Source organism: Lissotriton vulgaris, chromosome 1_1, assembly GCF_964263255.1.
Source record: "Lissotriton vulgaris chromosome 1_1, aLisVul1.2, whole genome shotgun sequence".
NCBI lineage: Eukaryota > Metazoa > Chordata > Amphibia > Caudata > Salamandridae > Lissotriton > Lissotriton vulgaris.
The window spans coordinates 143,262,495-143,282,482 of NC_141685.1; the positions used below are offsets into that span (position 1 = coordinate 143,262,495).

The window sequence follows — 19,988 nt, forward strand, 5'->3', positions numbered from 1 at the left end:
GTAGCGGTAGCCCTCATTCTGTCCCGAGTCGACTACTGCAACGGACTCATGGCAGGGACCAAAAAATCGACCCTTGCCAAATTGCAAAGTGTCTTGCACACTGCCGCCCGGCTTGTCCTGAAACTTCCACGAAAATCCTCCATCTCCGCAGCCCTTAAGTCCCTGCACTGGCTCCCCCTACACAAGAGAATTCTCTTTAAAATTCTCATTGTAGCTTTTCGAGCCTTCAACAAAACCGGCCCTTCCTACCTAACCAAACGTTTCCCCCATTACACTCCGAGCCGATCCCTAAGATCTGCACAAGACAACCTCATGACCTTATCGAAATTCAATCTAAAATCCAAAGGCGGAAAAACTTTAAGCAACCTATCCATAAAAGCCTGGAACAGTATGCCAAGGCACCTCAGGCTTCAAACATCTGAGAAACCATTCCGGAAGCTGCTCAAAACCTGGATCTTCACGCTCCCTGACGACTGGTCCAAAGCCGCCATTTAGCCTCCCCCACTCCCCTCTATGACTGGATTCAGGACCTATAGCGCCATGATGCTCCTTCCGGAGCGACCGCTTGCGCTTTATAAATACCACTCCAAATTCCAAATTCCAAATAAAATAATGATAGTGCTGCACTGCAGCATCTCAGTTTACGTGCTAGCAAAAGGGGACGTAGGTAGTACCTTCGGATTTTAAGTGACATATCATACAACAGCATAACACGCATAAATGACTCGGGTCCCCCTTATGTTCGGGGGCACGTGTCAGATCCGCCTCCAGGGGCTTTACCCGTGATTTAATAAAGGTCCGCACCTAAGGAGTTCCTAATCTGAACATGAGATATAAAGCCATTTTCTCAGCAGGGAACTGCAAGTCCAAGAACGGCCCCCAGTGACGTTCACATGTTACTTTCTGGTAATTAGTCGGAAGGATGCCTCTCCCGGCTTCTTGCTTGCTCCACATGAATGACCAATATGTCTTTGTAATCAGTTCTAGGGTTGCCTTACTCATCAGTTCCAAGTTATTCTATTGATCTCCCCTACAAGTGGATGTTGAAATGTTCTTAACGTGCTTGAACCAGGGTAAACTATTATAGTTCCTGCATCATTGCAGTTCCTGCAGCTCCATTCTATATCAGAGCTGGAGTCGACCACACTCGCCCCCGGTGTCTTACGGGGTCGAGATCCTCCAGTGTGGTGAACCTCAGGTCAGCTGTTAATGCTGCCATTGGGGTACCAGGACCCAGGTTCAGTAAACTTCATAAGAAGATGTTTCCCAGTTTATGAAGAGCCTGAACTTTCGTAAAATCTCACAGTTAGCACCAGAAGAACAAGCCACCCGTGCATTTGTCTTGAATGCGTCAGTGCTCCTTTTATTGGTCTCTTGCTGCTTGAGTTAGCAAAATGTAGAATTGTGTCGTCAAGTTTGTTTCCAACTTCGCCCGATGAGTTTTCCAATATAAATGGTCTGCCGGGGTATGTGGGGAGCTTCCAGGGACACCTCAGAGCCTGGTCGATTCTACTTTGGCCTTTTCAGAATCCGGCCTGAAGGTTAGAGAGAATATTTTTCTCCTTTGTCCCGGTCTTGAGTCGTGATTGTAAGAGTTTCCTAAAGATTGCATGATTCTAGAATCGCACCAAGAGTCATTACGGTGTTAAATAACTCTGTTAAAGGCCCTGAAGCACTGAATGTCTGAACTGGCCCTCCCTCCTCTCCTCTGAATCCATGTAATAACGCCTCGCGAAGGTGTGGAGGAGGGAAGCCCATGTCACTGCACAGTAAATCTCAGCCACAGGAACACCCCTGACAAGTGCTGATGCGGAGGACTCTGCTCTGCGGGACTGAGCGCAGATTCCCTCAGTCAGTTCCTTTGTGATGCACAAGATGATACAATGAGATAAGGTCCTCTTCTGGGCAGAGGTGCCCTTCTTGCAGCCTCTACAGTCCACACCTAGGGTCAATATAAATGTAGACTTCCTTTCGGGGCTCTTACTGATGTAATGTCGCCTCCTCTGAGGGTAGAAGGTGGGAAGGGTGACAGATCGCCTCAGATGGAAAGAGGTCACTCCTTGAGAAGGAGGGGGGATGTAGTTCTGAGGAATAATTCCTCCAGGAAGAAGAATGTGAAGGGCGGCAACACGCTCAGTGCCTGTAACTCACTGATGCGCCGCAACGAAGTGATGCTATAAAGAGTACAAAGGTATAGCCAAACTGCTAGACGAGGAACCTGGGGGAACAGCAGATAACAAGCAACAACGCTTCACTGTAGAGTGATTTCTGAAAAATACCAAGAGCGGTCCATTAACCAGAAATGTACAGTTTTAACATTTGCTGACATGACGTGGACAATATGGAAAATACAGTTCAAAAGCAAAGATAGAACAATCACACTTGATTAAATCTATTCACAGAGTTTAGCAAATGAAATCAGCAATAATCATGAAATAAAGTGCGCAAGAAGTGAACAGATACTCATGTGAATAAAGAAGTGAGGGGTGCATCGAGACAAAGTGAAGACGTATGACTCGACTCCTCGAGTGACTTACAGGCGCTATAGACACTCCATTTCGTTCTATGGTTTGTAAACTGTCTTAGTTCATAATAAGTCTACAGCGAACCATTGTTGTTTGTTGTATATCATCAAAATAATAACCACAAAAAACGGTGTACAGTATCAGTAACCATAGCTAGTAATTACGGAGGGGCTCAGAAATGTGAAAACAAGTCCATTGAAGCATAAGCAATGGAATAGGTGCAAAGATATGTGCCAGTCCCCCCAAATATCTATGATTGGAGATTGCATGAGGCATGCTGGACAGGGAATCAAAGTATCCTTCGTCTACTGCTCAACTCAGCAGGACCAGCGACAGAGCACAATGGAAACCTTCTGAAAGGAGAGCCTTTGAAGAGTCCACGTTATGATCAACACGCCAGACGATGTATGATTTTTATCTTCCAGAAGAGACTGACTCGGTGGAGGGGCAACAAGCTGATAAAATTAGATCGACCACCTCCATTGGCAGCTGGAAGGAGCTCCGATGCCCCTTTCAAACTCCAGACATGAAGGTGGAGGCTCTGGAGACCGAGGTGCGGGTCCCGTCTCTCTCGATCTCCAGGCATGAAGGTGGAGGCTCTGGAGGATGAGGTGCCTTTCCTCCCCCTCTCGATCTCCAGACTTTCCAATTGGGAAAGAAGGTCCGCTCGAGGCAGATGTGGCAGGTGGCACATGGAGAGGCGCAGGCAGGCCATGTACCACACCCTTCTGACCAGTGATGGGTGGTAAGAATTGCTTCAGAACAGTCATGGTGAATATTCCTGAGAGCGGGAGGGATTAAGGATATGGGAAGAAAGGTGTAGTGAAGGGGAAAACCCCACCTCAACCGAAATGTGTTCCCCAACATTTCCCACAGTGTAAACTGGAGGACACACAATTGTGGACAATGGGCGTTATCACAAGTTGCAAATCGGGGTCCCACAGGGCTAACATGTTCTACACCAGAATCCAAAAGGAGATGCCGTTCGTGCCTGGCAAGATGAAGCCAACTCAAGCTGAGAGCTGACCAGATGGTTGGCACCTAGCCAGGTCCCATGCTGGTGCACGTAGAACCCAGAGACTGGCACTTTTGCGGCGCCGGAACTTCACTTTTTTTAAGCTCCAGTGCGCAATGTGCCACTGCATATTTATAAGGCCACATGAAGCCACTTTACATGGCTTTTCATGGCCTTATAAATATGTGCCCCTTTCACGCAGAGCACTGCATGAAACGGGTGATCCATAGTTGTTACTGTGGGTGGCATTAGGGAGGCACAACCAGAAGATGTATTTTATTTTTCTCCTCGGGCTTTCCTTTTTCTATTTGTGCTGCATTCTGCTACACACCTATAGTAATAGGAAATCGCCCCTTGTGATTGACTTTGTGCAGGAACGCCTCCCTATAATCAATCAACCCTGTAACGCAGGCACCCTTGCATTACACCTGCGCTGGGGAAAAGGGCAGGAATGCGCTGAATTACATAGATACGGTGCATTCCTACCCTTTTGTTCTGACGTAGGACAGTGCAGCAAGATTCCTTGTAGTGCTGCCCTACCCAAAACCTCATAAATTAGGCCCAGAGTCTCTGGGCTTCCCGACGGAGGAGGAGAGACCCCCAGCAGGAAGGCGTTGGATTGACTGAATCCAGTCGAGCGTGAACTAGAAAAAGAAGAGATCACATTCTTTGGCCACATCTACACGGACACAAGATGTTTGGACGAAAGAGCCAGACCACCCGTAGGATCATGAGACCACCATGAGCCAGACCACCGGTAGGATCATGAGACCACCATGAGCCAGACCACCCGTAGGATCATGAGACCACCATGAGCCAGACCACCCGTAGGATCATGAGACCAACATAAGCCAGACCAGATTACCCCCCTCCCGTAGGATCATGAGGCCACCATGAGCCAGACCTGATTACCCCCACCCGTAGGATCATGAGACCACAATGAGCCAGACCTGATTACCCCCCCCACCCGTAGGATCATGAGACCACCATAGCGTTTGAGCAAGAAGCAACAGCTAAGACGAAGACATTCGCTGTATCAGAAGTCCACAGAGATGGGTCGAGGAGATGTGGTCATGGAGTGACTTGCGTGTATTTTCTTCCTCAAGCATTCTCTTTTTCGTGTTTTCTTTTCTTTCATTCTTCTCCTTCCTGTCTGATTTTCTTCCCCTCACCCCACCTGATGGCCCAAAATTCTTTCATTTGTCAAGCAAGCGGTAAGAGGCGGTGGTCGGAGGTGGGGCCCTTCAGCACTCTCTTTTTCGGGGCTGGCACTTATTTTTCCTCATCAGACTTTCACCCATCAATCCATCCATCCATCTACCCATCCATACACCCACACATCCATCCACTCACCCATCCATTCACCAACACACATCCATCCGCCCATCCACCCACCCATCCACCATCCATCCATCTACCCACCCATCCACCAACCCATCGATCCAACCTCCCTACCATCCAACCACCCACTCACACTTCCATTCACACATCCATCCACCCATCCATCCATCCACCCACTGACACATCCATCCACCCACCCAACCATCCACCCACCCATCCATCCACCCACCCAACCATCCACCCACCCAACCATCCATCCACCCACCCACACAGCCACTGAACCATCCATCCATCTACTCATCCATCCACCCTGACACATCCATTTCACCCATCCATCCACCCACTGACACATCTACCCACCCATCCATCCATCTCCACTTCTTTCCTCCATCTCTGACCGCCTTGGCAAAGTGGGCTCGGGCCCCGGCCTTTTAGGGGCCCCTGATAGACCTGGCTCTGTTCTCCACACAGCCCTGCCCTGATGACCTTGAATGGTTTTTAAACACAGTTTGTTTTCATATATTTGTATCACAGGTGGGTGGCAGGGATTGTGCGCAGTGTCAGTGAGCTGCTGCTGGGTCATTGGACACACTTTAGAGTCTGGAGCAGTCTGATTGGATCAGGAACCCACAACTGGTCTGAGCAGGGGCCCCAAAATGTTTGGTCCAGTGCCCTCACAATCCTTAAGATATACCAGCCTCCCCCTCCTCTTCCTCTCTTTCCATCCATCTAATTTCTACCTCCCACCCCAGAAGAGAAGCAGAGGGCCCCCTCCCAGAAGCAGAGGCGCCCCTCCCATATGGAGAAGCAGAGGGGCCCCTCCCATATGGAGAAGCAGAGGGGCCCCTCCTATCCTTCTACAGGGGTCCCCAGGGGGAGGCAACAGCAGTCACCCAGGGAAGGGATTATTCTGTCTTTATTTTAGGATCTTTATAAAGCGTGAACGAGGGGGGGGGAGCCAAGGTGCCTCGGATTAAACATTTATTATCACAAGTTGTGACAAGAAGAGATACACACAGTATAACACCCCCAGAGGGACAGATATCAGGAGTGGGGTACAGTGGGGTGCAGTGTCAGCTGCACAAGACACGATCATCACCACAAGTCAGAAATACCCCAGAGATCTGCCCCCTCCGGAGAGGACATTTCATGGTTAAAAGTCACTTTTTGGGGACGCATCATTGATTGGTGTTGGGGGGGAGGGGGCCAGCAGCATCACCCGAACCAGGCCCCGGGGCTGAAAGATGGAAATGGATGAGGACATTTCCCTCATTTCCCTCATTCTGAGTGATGAACACGTGCCTCGTGTGTAGCTCCTCGTGTCTGGTGTGTGGTATTAAAGCGCCTCGGTCCGAGCCACAGTCCTGCCACCGGGGGGCGCCTCTGGGCAGGTCCAGGGGAGCAGTGTCTCTCTTCAGGGCCTGTGGATAGCGCCCGAGGCTCAGGGCGGAGTCAGAGGCGCTGTATGGTGTGAAATGAACTCGGGGCTCCTCTGTCCTTAATGAGAATCCTTCACTGAGAGGCCTGTCCAAGGGTGCAGAGGAGGAGAGGCCTGTCCAGAGGTGCAGGGGAGGAAAGGCCTGTCCAGAGGAGGGGTAGAGGAGGAGAGGCCTGTCCAGGGGTCAGAGGAGATGAGGCCTGTCCAGGGGGGCAGAGGAGGAGAGGCCTGTCCAGAGGAGGGGCAGAGGAGTTGAGGCCTGTCCAGGGGGGAAGAGGAGGAGAGACCTGTCCAGGGGGCATAGGAGGAGAGGCATGTCCAGAGGAGGGGCAGAGGAGGTGAGGCCTGTCCAGGGATGCAGAGGAGGTGAGGCCTGTCCAGGGGTGCAGAGGAGGTGAGGCCTGTCCAGGGGTCAGAGGAGGTGAGGCCTGTCCAGGGGTCAGAGGAGGTGAGGCCTGTCCAGGGGTGCAGAGGAAGTGAGGCCTGTCCAGCGGTCAGAGGAGGTGAGGCCTGTCAGGGGTCAGAGGAGGTGAGGCCTGTCAGGGGTCAGAGGAGGTGAGACCTGTCCAGGGGTGCAGAGGAGGTGAGGCCTGTCCAGGGGTCCGAGGAGGTGAGGCCTCTCCAGGGGTCAGAGGAGGTGAGGCCTGTCCAGGGGTGCAGAGAAAGTGAGGCCTGTCCAGGGGTGCAGAAGAGGTGAGGCCTGTCCAGGGGTGCAGAGGGGGTGTGGCCTGTCCAGGGGTGCAGAGGGGGTGTGGCCTGTCCAGGGGTGCAGAGGGGGTGAGGCCTGTCCAGGGGTGCAGAGGAAGTGAGGCCTCTCCATGGGTGCAGATGAGGTGAGGCCTGTCCTGTGTTTGGGTGGTTCATAGAAGGTGGGCCTGTCCAGGAGGGATGCAGTGGAGATGAGGCATGTTCGTCCAGGCAGGGTGGTCGAGAGCTGAGTTTAAGTTTGTTAATTGTTGTCCCTAGAGATTTGTGGAATGAGTGTAAGTTGCTTGTAAACTGGCCAATTGAAGAACCACAGAGTGAAGCGCCTCAAAATACTTTATTATATATACAAGAAATTAATGCAGATTTACAGACAATATTGCAAAGTCGAAGACCGGGTAAAAGAGGGCGCATCTTTTAGCTATGCATCCAGATGTTAGTGCTTAATGTGAGGGGCTGCAGACTAATATTCTGGATGAGATTTTGTTGTAACCAAAGTACTCTAGTGACAATTGTATTACTAAGCAGAAGAAGATCAAAATAATAATAATGATGGCTCAGTCAAAAATTATCCAGAAGGGTGACAAAAGTGGTTCTCACCGATTGTATTCTCGTTTTGATTCTGGGTTTGTTGCTGGTGCGAATTTGGATATGCACGGCGTTGGTGTGCAGAGTAATGATTTTCAGTATGTGCAAGGAGGAAATGTTGTTCCTCTGGGTCAGGGACGGACCGGGAACCCTAACCAGGCCTGACAATTTTGACGGACCAGCTCCCTGCCTCTTTTGTTGCTGGGGGCGATATAGCAAAACCAGCCCCCAGTAAGAAATATGTTTCGCAGCATTGAAGAATCGCCCCCCCACTCTTTCAGCCTCCCGGGGAACCACTGGAAGCCCGTTACGGCCAGTCCGGCCCTGCTCAGGATGTAGGTTTCACTGACAGTGGCAATTTAAATACTTTAAACACTAATAATGTGCAGAATAAGACATGATCCTTGCGATGTTTGCAGGAACCTGGGAAGCTGGAACATGAATCAGATGGCACAGACTGGGATGTAATCACACATTACTCAACTCCCGGAGAGGGAGAGAGAGGGGGTCCTAGGGAGAATATTTAAAGACCCATCAGTTTTAATCCCCAATCCTACTGATAAATAACACCTGAAAACTGATGGTCTGAATAAAAAGAGAAAATTATATGTAACCATACACACAGAACAGAAGTAAGCAAAAAGACCCACATTACATGAATCGCCAGTCTAGCTGTAAATAGTAATAAGAGAATGATAGCGCGAATGCGACTTCATGTCACGAGAAACCCTGAGGAGGGCAGAAAAATAAGGATTTCCATCAACTGCCCTTGGTGGCCAGTGTCATCATTTGGAAAACCAAAGGCGCCCCATGTCACCTCAGCTCTTCTGGCAAGGAGCCAAACGTTGGTAGACTAGGCGTATAGTGACAGGGAAGGAAAGTGCAGTGCAAACAATATAAGTGTGAGTGAATTAAAAAAGATACAACAGTGGTCCAAGATACCTTTATTGATGACCACTGGTGGACTTATTAAAAAATACAGTGTTGGTTTTGAATTCATCTACAGAAAATGGTCTACTAGTTTCAGCCGCAGTGGGTGTAAGAACCCCGGCTTTCTTCAGGACCCAATCAATTTTGCTACTACATTAAGTGTGATGATGAAAACAGTGATAACAGAAAAAACTAAAAAGTATCACAGTGTTACTACATGTGACCAATCACAATACCTCCATGCAGGATGGATGATAGTTCATACCTGTAAGAATAAAACAAGCATCAAGAGCAAAATCCACAGTGCGAATGCTGTCTCATTCATTACCTACTGAACTGTTCTGTGTTACCAAGAAAAAATACGAAAATATTACACTCACCTATCCTGAATGAGGTACAAGCCTCACCTCACCTGGCTCTGACTCAGGTCAAGAAGAAGGCACCACCCTACAGAATGGGAGTAACAAATACAGAACACCCCAATGAGCCACACATGCAATCAATTATGTGTATGGACAAGCTATTATAATAGGGCTAGTTTCTAAAAATGAAAGATACAAATAAAATAAGATTCCATCTGTCCTCAAAGTTAAGTATAAACGAATTGTAAAATACATGTATAGTATTTCACCCAAAAAGGCACGAAATACCGAGTGTGGCAGATGTATATGGCTCAACACTACAAAATATTCGAGCTGGCATGGCATTATTCAGGGTCCCAAAAATGCATGCCTCTACCCAGAACTAGTATTCGTAAAAGAGAGCTCAGTTACATAACTAATCGGAATCAAGGCAGGGTAAACAGCACCAGGAGTTATGTTTATCCCCAGCATGCTGAGTAGATCGTAATGCCATTAATCAATCGGCCCGTACACCGAGAGTTTCTCAAAAATGCGGCGAGGAATTGAAGCATTACATTTTTGTAAAATAGAGCACAGATCGTGTTGCATATCAACCCGCTTACCTAACCGTCGATACCCCGAATGTGTCCTGAGGCAGGGGGAGGTAGCGTTTCTCTCCAGACGGCCGCCACATGTGTTGACTTCTTTTTACGTCCAATTGTACAAAAGATGCCAACCTATTTACAGGATACAAAGGACGTACTCAGACTCTTGCCTACAGTTGACTTCAACCCTGACCTTGACATCCTAGTATCTCTAGATATTGTGTCGCTATACACATCAATACCACAGGATGAGACCCTGCCTTGATTCCTATTAGTTATGTAACTGAGCTCTCTTTTACGAATACTAGTTCTGGGTAGAGGCAAGCATTTTTGGGACCCTGAATAATGCCATGGCAGCTCGAATATTTTGTAGTGTTGAGCCATATACATCTGCCACAGTCTGTATTTCGTGCCTTTTTGGGTGGAATACTATACATGTATTTTACAATTCGTTTATACTTAACTTTGAGGACAGATGGAATCTTATTTTATTTGTATGTTTCATTTTTAGAAACTAGCCCTATTATAATAGCTTGTCCATACACATAATTGATTGCATGTGTGGCTCATTGGGGTGTTCTGTATTTGTTACTCCCATTCTGTAGGGCGGTGCCTCCTTCTTGACCTGAGTCAGAGCCAGGTGAGGTGAGGCTTGTTACCTCATTCAGGATAGGTGAGTGTATTATTTTTGTATTATTTTCATATTTTTTCTTGGTAACCCAGAACAGTTCAGTAGGTAATGAATGAGACAGCAAATGTACAGGAATTTATATTGCGCAAATCACCGAGCGGTTTCTAAGGGCTTGCTTAGGGAACCCGTCCTGGTATTCCCCTGTGAGATAACCCTGGCAGGGTATCCGCAAGGTGAAACCAGGCATCCCGCCGCGAGGGGCCGTTGTGGAGATTAAGCAAGCTATTGCCCAGAGTCGCAGAGTGTGAACCCGTGAATCGAGTAGGCACCGGAGCGAGAATTGTCGAGTCCATGGACATTTTAGGACTCAAGACCCCACCGAGCCGGGAATTAAACCCTGGTCCCGGGCTGACCTCTGCTTCCAGGTCTGCCTCCTCTAACCAGTGAGCCATACTTCTCCACATTCGCACTGTGGATTTTGCTCTTGATGCTTGTTTTATTCTTACAGGTATGAACTATCATCCATCCTGCATGGAGGTATTGTGATTGGTCACATGTAGTAACACTGTGATACTTTTTAGTTTTTTCTGTTATCACTGTTTTCATCATCACACTTAATGCAGTAGCAAAATTGATTGGGTCCTGAAGAAAGCCGGGGTTCTTACACCCACAGCGGCTGAAACTAGTAGATCATTTTCGATAGATTAATTCAAAACCGACACTGTATTTTTTAATAAGTCCACCAGTGGTCATCAATAAAGGTATCTTGGACCACTGTTGTATCTTTTTTAATTCACTCACACTTATATTGTTTGCACTGCACTTTCCTTCCCTGTCACTACACGCCTAGTCTACCAACGTTTGGCTCCTTGCCAGAAGAGCTGAGGTGACATGGGGCGCCTTTGGTTTTCCAAATGATGACACTGGCCACCAAGGGCAGTTGATGGAAATCCTTCTGCCCTCCTCAGGGTTTCTCCTGACATGAAGTCGCATTCGCGCTATCATTCTCTTATTACTACGTACAGCTAGACTGACGATTCATGTAATGTGGGTCTTTTTGCTTACTTCTGTTCTGTGTGTATGGTTACATATACTTTTCTCTTTTTATTCAGACCATCAGTTTTCTTGTGTTATTTAACAGAATGGGATGTCACATTCAGTGGTCCCAGCACCCTCGACCTGTGTGCCGAGCATGCAGAATCAAAGGCAGATAATCAGTCCCGATGGCCCCACAGCCCAGTGCAGAATAGAACGCTAAATTCTCAACAAATGTAAGATTTCAACAAAATCCTTTAGTGATTAATAAGGATTTTCCACAACTTGCATCTACACTAGGAGTTTCTACTGGGCTGAATCAGACACAATGACGGTGCCTGAGATGGAAGAAGGATTGCGTGCTTGGTGCAGTCCTAGAGGTCACCCAGAGGGCCCTTTTGTAGAATAAGTAAATGGAAATCCAGCATCTCTTTTAATCAAAAAATGTGCCTCCCGTTCCACAGTCAGACTGACGGGAGCTCCCAACCCACCCCTCTTGGGAAACAAGTTCAAGGTGTAGGCATTTCTAATAAACAACTAATAAGCTGTCAGCAAATGTTCCCGTACAAATTGGGTCATTGATGAATGGCCTCAAACTTAAACTTTGATTAAGATCTAGTTATTATGTTAGGGAATAACCTTGTAAAATGATTGGTGGCTTTTAGGTGAAGAGTCCTAATTCATTATTCATTTTGTGGGTGTGGTTTATTAAATTACATTTTGTTGTGCCATGTTTTCATGAACATTCATTGATTGCTGTCATTTTAACCTCCTCATGAACCATGTTAATAATGTGTTCTCTCTATCTAAAAACTTAAGAACGTTTCCTTGATTTTTATCTAAGCAGGTTCTAGTCAGTTTGCTATTTGATATTATAAAAAAAGTTTTCTTATTTCTTAGCACACATTTGTTGTGTGTGGTCTGTCATTGACTTTACATCTAGAGTTATTTCTGATTCTGGCTTTTGATATACTTTAGAGGTTCCCTTTATGTGATCCTCCTGCAAATATTATGATAATTATTTCTCTGATTGAGTAACCATGTTTATGCCTTCAGTAATTATTTGAAACCTTTAATATAGCTTTGTAGCTTGTTGTAGCTCCAAAGGCAAGTGTCTTTACCAAGGGAACGGTCCTTTAATGGGCAGTATTGCCTGCTATGGCTGACTATAAGGTCATTACACTGTTTGCCCCATGAGGGCAGAATGTGTTAATTAATAAAACAACGGTGTCCCAGAGACCCAGGAGGTTGAAACTCCTCCGGTACTCCGAACTGCTGTAAGCGTGAATGTTGAACAGTTAACACCTGCATGCAGGACTACAGGGGTTAATTGTTGAACAATCACAGCAATCGCTGTGAAAGGAGGCTGAAGTCAGCCCCTGGTTCTCCCTGGGCTCGGCTAAACTGGTTTTCATCATTCAGGTGAGTAGGGAGATACGGGAGATGAGCAGAACCCCCCCTCCTTCCGAGATGCCAGTGACACTGCGAGCTACGGGAGGAGGAAGGGGGGAGGCTCCTGTATGCCCTGCTACAGGCTCTATCTTCTGCCTTCTCCTGTCCAATCCATATATTTCAGAGAGGCAGAGGCTGTGTATTAGGACATTGTAATGTTGAGAGCAGCGGGCCTATACCAGGTTGTATAGGCTGCTGCTGCTTTGTTGTCTTCAATGGAGATCTAAACATTTCAATGTTCCAAGCTTTGTCTCGTGAAGGATTTATTTATGCTGACCCTCCGCATCATCCCTTCAGATAAGTTATAGATAAAAAGCGCCAACACATTGATGCTTTGTTACTTCCATTGCTTGGCATTCAAACTCTGCATCAGTTTGACCTTGAATTGCAGTTGCTCAGAGAGCATGGTTTGAATAAATATAAGAGTCTGGTTGATTTATGAAGTGTGGGCAGAATTATGTTCAAGGACTTTAACATACCTTTGCAAACCAGATTGTTTTGATTTGCAAGGTTCATGGTCTATAAATGGAAAGATGGGGGTTATGAAGAAGTGGACTGTGTTGTTTGGGTTTGTTCTCTGAGACTGTGGGTGCACTCTATATTCACAAGGACCTTTTCCAGCAAGGGATCATGGTTCTTGGTGAATCAAAAAAGTATTTATTCATACCCGTATTTGCTTCACAATGGCCTCCAGAGAACAAGAGATTCTTTTGTGTTGTAAGTTCAGGACGGTTATTTGTAAAATGTGATAAAGTGTGATAGTCGTCTGATGCAAAACTATTTCTTTACTTCCTTTCAAGGTATTCCAGGATGACCAGGCAAGGCAGCGTGGCTGCCACCCTTGGAAGAACAAAATATAATATAACTGTCAGGTAAGGATTCCTATAACTCTTAAGTTTCCTTTTCCCCTGTTTCTTCTTTCTCTATTCCCTTTCTTGATCTCAGTTTTTTTTGTCTCTTCAGCTTCAACATTTGACTCCCTCTGTACACTATTCTTGTTGTTATCAAACTTCTGATAATAATATGATGGAGCCACATTCCTCCTCGAAATGTTGGGGGTGTAGTGCAGGTCCGATTCCTTTTTAGGTCAGTTTTGCCCAGCAGTTCCTTAACTATTGGCACATTTGTCTCCTCCTCTACACCACGTGATACTCTCCCCCCTCTGACTGTTCTTTCGGCGTCTTTTCTCTCTTGATCTAACTTCCATCTCTTTATGTCCTCCTAAACTATCCTTTTCTGTCTTATCTACTACAAGCAAAAGACACAGTATATGTGTGTGAAGACACATGCACACAAGGCTTGCTTTAGGGTGATGCAACCGGTGGAGCTGCACCTAGTGCTGACCTTGGGGGCACTGTCTTTAGAATTAACTTATGGGTTTACAAGCATCTGCTGCACAGTATCCTGCGCAGGAACATGTGGTGAGAGTGGAAGATAGCCTTTTATCTCTTTCTTCTGTTTTGTGTTTTTCTTTTCTAGACCCTTTTTTGTTTCCTTTACTGTTGTGCTGTTTTTTTCTCTTTTTCAGGTGTTGCAGTGCCTGGGTTCTGTCGGAGGAGTGTGATGAGTTCTGGGCACCAAGTAAGTCCTTATCATCTGCACAATTTGAAATAGTGAATTCCACTGAGCTAACTGGACACAGCGTCAGTCTACAGTGGCATTTAAAGCAGTGATTACAACAAAGCTAATTCCTTTGTTCAATAAAATGTCCCTTCCTAGATCACTGGAAAAAGGAATAGATTAACAGTCTAGGTGGACAGGAGATAATTCATTAAAAGTATTACAAATATCTCATTGTGATGCCAGCCTTTGCCACAGAAATTGTAAATTGATAGTGTTGGCTGCTGCTGAGAATCTGTGTCACAATATATGTGCAACTTGTGTTTCTTTCTTAAATAGTAATTACGTGTTCTCTCACATCCATGAGCTCCAGTGATCCGAAGCTCCAGATTTACAGTGTCCCCGAGCTGTTTCACCACTATCAGAAATGATACTCAACTGATTTCCTGGCTTGTTTTTGTCAATATATTCTTTGTGCAAAGTATAAGGTCATAAATATTTTTTCTTTGTGTTCATTTACAATTTCTGACTCCGTTTCTACAGGTGACTGAAGCATGAACAGAAAAAAGAAGGTTTAAATTTAGAGAAACACAAGGAAAGTTAAAACATTCTTGAGCTCTTGAGAAGAAACACATTCTATGTACCAGGAATGGTGAGGATGTTGGAGCGGAAGAAACTGGTGAATGTGAAAGTTGTCAAATCCCTAAAGGAAAATGACCATAAATGTTTACCAAGTGTCAGTAACTGAGATTGAGGAGAACATTGGCAACAATTGATGCCCACGCAGTGCGCATGGGAATACTCAGTGTTGTAAATTCTGTTTGATGGTTTATGAGAAATGCTTTGGAGACGCAAACCCTCCACAACAGATCAGCATCTGTAGACGTGTTGTGATGTGACAGAACCGTCAAAAAGACTAATATCCTCGGTTTACAAGAGCAAGCTTTTGTCTCTGTCTCCTGAAGATGAGAGCAGAGAAAAGGTTGTTTAAAAGAAAGTCATTGTAAATACGCTTTCTCAGATGTCAATTCACCAAAGAGGCTAGCTTACCATTTCCAATATAGGGAGATTTTTCCCCACCAACTCTGTCTCTTGAGGTTGATCCGAGGGGTTTCAAAATGTCCTGTAACTCCAAAGTGGATCATGTACCTGTCTTAGTCACTGAGCAAATAAGCATATACTGACAGAAAGTATAAAAGTGGCCAGTGTTACGCTGTTGATAATTCATAAACCACCCTGGCATGCCCTAATCATCTGTCATTACTTGTATGAACAAACATACCTAACAGGCAAACACTAAAGCCCAAAGACCTTATCAGTGCTTTTAAAACTCCTAAATCAAATGTGATAAACTAGAATCACTAAATGAGACTAATTAAACAAGAGAGAATTCACCCGGCATAACTTGGAGAAAATGAATCCCTGAGAGGCCTCTTAATCAATACAAGGGGCTCCTCAGTGAAAGTTAATAAGACAAGTTAGATAGGTGCCTTTAAAAGGTAGGAAAATGATCTCCAGGTAAAAACTATCATTATTTAAAATGCATATGTTAAGAAGAGCATCTGAAATGCATTTTAGAAGTTAATGCTGAGTTGTAACATAAACAAGTACAGACTCCGGAATCAGATTTAGTCTTAAGATGGCATGTATCCAGGAACAAAGCCAACTTGGAGAAACAAACAACTCTAATAAGAGCAATGAATGTGAGAACAGCTTTAGTCATCAATCCCACCTCACTAAACATGAGAAAACTATTGTTGGACGCAAACCCTATCAGTGTCCCGAATGCCAGAAAGTCTTCAATCACAAATCCAGCCTTACGGTACATGAAAGAACCCACACTGGGCTTAAACCGTATCAGTGCTCTGAATGCTGTAAAAGCTTCAGTACCAAATCCAATCTCACTTCACATGAAAGAACCCACACTGGGCATAAACCGTATCAGTGCTCCACATGCCAAAAAAGCTTCAGTTTTAGTTGCAGTCTGATTCACCATCAGGGAACTCACACTGGCCAAAAACCTTATCAGTGCTCTGAGTGCCAGAAAAGCTTCAATCGTAAATCCAGACTTTCTGCACATGAAAGAACCCACACTGGACAAAAACCTTATCAGTGCTCTGAATGCTATAAAAGCTTCAGTCATAAATCCAGCCTTACTGCACATGAAAGAACCCACACTGGACAAAAACCTTATCAGTGCTCTGAATGCTATAAAAGCTTCAGTCATAAATCCAGCCTTACTGCACATGAAAGAACCCACACTGGGCAGAAACCGTATCAGTGTTCTGAATGCCAAAAAGGTTTCTATCACAAATCCGGTTTAACTCAACATGAGAGAATCCATACTGGGCTCAAACACTATCAGTGCTCTAAATGCCAGAAAAGCTTCAGTCGGAAAATAATTCTCACTCACCATGAGAGAACTCACACTGGGCAAAAACCTTATCATTGCTCTGAATGCTGTAAAAGCTTCAGTCATAAATCCAGCCTTACTGCACATGAAAGGACCCACACTGGACAAAAACCTTATCAGTGCTCTGAATGCTGTAAAAGCTTCAGTCAGAAATACAACCTTACTGTACATGAAACAACCCACACTGGGCATAAACGGTATCAGTGCTCTGAATGCCAAAAAGGTTTCTATCACAAATCCGGTTTAACTCTACATGAGAGAATCCATACTGGGCTCAAACAGTATCAGTGCTCTGAATGCCAAAAAAGCTTTGGTCAGAAATCCAACCTTACTGTGCATGAAAGGACCCACACTGGGCATAAACCATATCAGTGCCCTGAATGCCACAAAAGCTTCAGATTGAAAACAACTCTCACTAGACATGAGAGAACTCACACTGGGGAAAAACTTTCTTAGCTCTCTGAGTGCTGGAAAAGTTTCAGTTGGAAATCTGGTCCCGCTCAACCTGTGAGAACTTACCTGGAAAAATCCTTGTAATTGTTCTAAATGCCAGGGAAGGGTCTGCTGGAGATTCAGTTTCATTCAATAAGAGAGAACCCACAACGTGAAAGAAAATGACCCGTGCTCTCAATGTGACAAAAACTTCGGCTGTAAATGTAACTTTCCACAAAAGAGAGACAATGTGGTAGAATAAAAGGTGCTCACTGTCAACCCTGAGGAGGAGCTTTCAGCATCGCAAAACATTTACATGAAGCAGCCACAAAGACATCAATCCATTGATTGTCCAACAAACTGTCTACTGAGAACAGCGCACAGCGTGGGATGGAAATGCTTGAATTAACCTCATTCTTTTGTAACTATTTGTGGCCTCATTCCGTTCAGTGTGTTTTGTTCCCTGAGTGTTTATAAGCAGTGGCTCTGACCCACAAAGGCCATTCGATCCTGAACTTTGAGGCCACGCTGCTAGGATCTGGAATGCAAGTAACTTCAAACTGTTTCCAGTGTTAACGAGCCTCACCATGGGGCTGCGGCAGAAGTCCCTTTGTCGTAGGTCTCTATGGGACCAATATCTGTTCATGTCTGTACCACGTAGGGCTGATCATTGAGAAAAACTAAAGGTGATGGATGGACTGGTAGTTAGTCTCAGCAACATCCCGCCACATCATTTTCTATTCTCCGTGCCACTAAAGACAAGGCCAACCATATGCAAACCATTTGTGGCCCCACCCTAAATAGTCCCAATGATTTCTGTTCCAATGGGACATGGCCTCGTATTACAAAGATCCACATGAGTGGCCTCTTTCCATCTTCTTTTTGTTTCAAATAGAACCTGCTATCCCTTTAACCATGCCTCAGGCCTGCCACGTTCCATGCTTTGGCTCTGATCATCAACCTTGAACCATCTCCATAACTTGTCAGCTGTTGTAATTGCTTGAAGTTTCACACATTTTGATGGCCGTGGATTCAGGTTCAACTTGATGACCCAACTCTACTCTGTGGGAATTTTGCACTTCAAGCCACATCTGTGCAGCTCATCACCTTCTGAGACTGATTCAGCCAAAAACCTTGCATCAAATTCCAGTGTCAATCATCACCAGAGACTAAACTTATCTTTGCCCTCTCGAGCATAGCTACAGAAGTCAACTACAATTTTGTAGGTGACTTCCTGATTGATTCAGTGGATCTGCTTGTTTTTTATTCATTTACCTTTTTGTTTGGTTTTGACAGTTGTTTTTGCTAATTAATGATACTTACATCACAGCAAACCTTTAGATTTTGCTTCCGAATAATTATTACATTTTCTTTTTGATCTAAACTTGGTTTGAATCTTAAAGTTCCTTGTCCATTTTTAATAAACTGTATTGAAATGTGTGACTTCCACTGTTTTGCTCTACCTACACACCATGCTCCTGTCGCGTTCTAATCTAGGACCCCGATCAATACTGTGACCTTATGCCCCTATACGGCTATAATCCATTTATTCCCCTATATTGGCATAAACGATCAAATGCAATATTCAGAAACTCGTCTCTGGCCTCACACGATCAGAGCCACATTTCAGAATCACTTCCTCTGCAGCTTCCTCTGCAGCTCATTAGAGCAAATGACACAGCAGAAGCCACTATCTAAGATTCCTAGATTACACTCCGAGTTCTTCAACAAGAGAAAAACTCAGCAACCTGGGATGGCCCGCTTGCTATGTTTTGATTAGTAATAGAACTCTAATGAGCACTAAGAGACGATCACTTCCTAGTGACATCTTTATTGACGTCTTATGTCCAAAAACTTACGTCAAACCAGGCACCTTTCAGATATAAATATTACCAACATTGCCTTAAGCAAACGCTGATGCTGATGCTATCGCTGCCTCAACGACATCGATGATAGCGATGGTGTGGTGAACATAGGAGCAGAACAGCTGTCCTCCTGCAGAGCCCAGCAGATACTAGCTGCCCACGGACGCTGCCCCTCCTCCTCTTCCTCGACGCGCTGAGAGAGATGCTGTCTTTTCTCCTGCGGAGAAATCCAGCTCCGGCGTTTCCAGCCCACTCTTGCGAGTGACTGGGATATCGAGTCCTGGAAGGAGATACAAGACCTCCAACATTCTATTCCAGAGGTATGGTGTTGACTAAACCCTTAGAGAGAATTCTTGAAGCAAACCTTGGCAAAACCAACTTAACTAAAACTGCTACTTACTTACTCCCTCCCAAGTATTAGGCTTAGGTCAGGTACACTGGGGTAGGCGTAGTTAGAAGCACCAGTTGAGTACGTTAGCCTAATGGATATATGAATGTATATATGTTTTATTCATTTTAAACCATTGTATGGCTAAGAAACCATATCAATGTTTTTACAGTATTATTTCGCAATACTCATTTTACTGTACGCACTTTTTATAATAACTAGTCTTGCAATTGTGGCAATTCATTTCTCTTGTATGAGAAGAAAGACTGTTCAATAAATAATACCTTTTTATTGAAAACGCCCGTCTCTCTATTCTCTGCACTTTGGTGAAAGTAATCTGCACAAAACTGACTGAGTAAAATAACTGTCTATTGTTTCACACGACTCTAGAGATTGACTCTTATTCTAAGGAGCAAAGTTGTCATGTTTATGCGGTTGTTGGAAAACTGAATCCCTTCTTGTCTGTACCAGGGAAGCTGATCACTTCCTATTCAGTCAAGAAAGTTTCCAGTGACCTCTGAGCTAGTTGGTAACAAACCCAATTAAGTTTAGCATAGTCAGTGGAGACCTGGAAGATCCGCACTTTTACGTCCATACTACTGTTTATGTTATTCCAATGCGCAGGGCCTATTGGGAAAATAGGAACTACACTACATGGCGCCCAACGTTTGGTAAGGCGATAAAACTAACGCAAGACGTTAGAGTAACTCAGTCGTGCATTTTT

The 19,988-nt window shown here is 45.2% G+C and overlaps 1 protein-coding gene across 1 annotated transcript; it reads left to right on the forward strand.

Moving 5' to 3' along the window:
• The first annotated feature begins 15,433 nt into the window (after window positions 1–15,433).
• LOC147737832 (uncharacterized) lies at window positions 15,434–18,090 on the forward strand. Its single transcript, XM_086947268.1, has one exon. The coding sequence runs from the start codon at window positions 15,806–15,808 to the stop codon at window positions 17,033–17,035; it is 1,230 nt and encodes a 409-aa protein (XP_086803394.1). The 5' UTR covers window positions 15,434–15,805; the 3' UTR covers window positions 17,036–18,090.
• The last annotated feature ends 1,898 nt before the right edge of the window (window positions 18,091–19,988 follow it).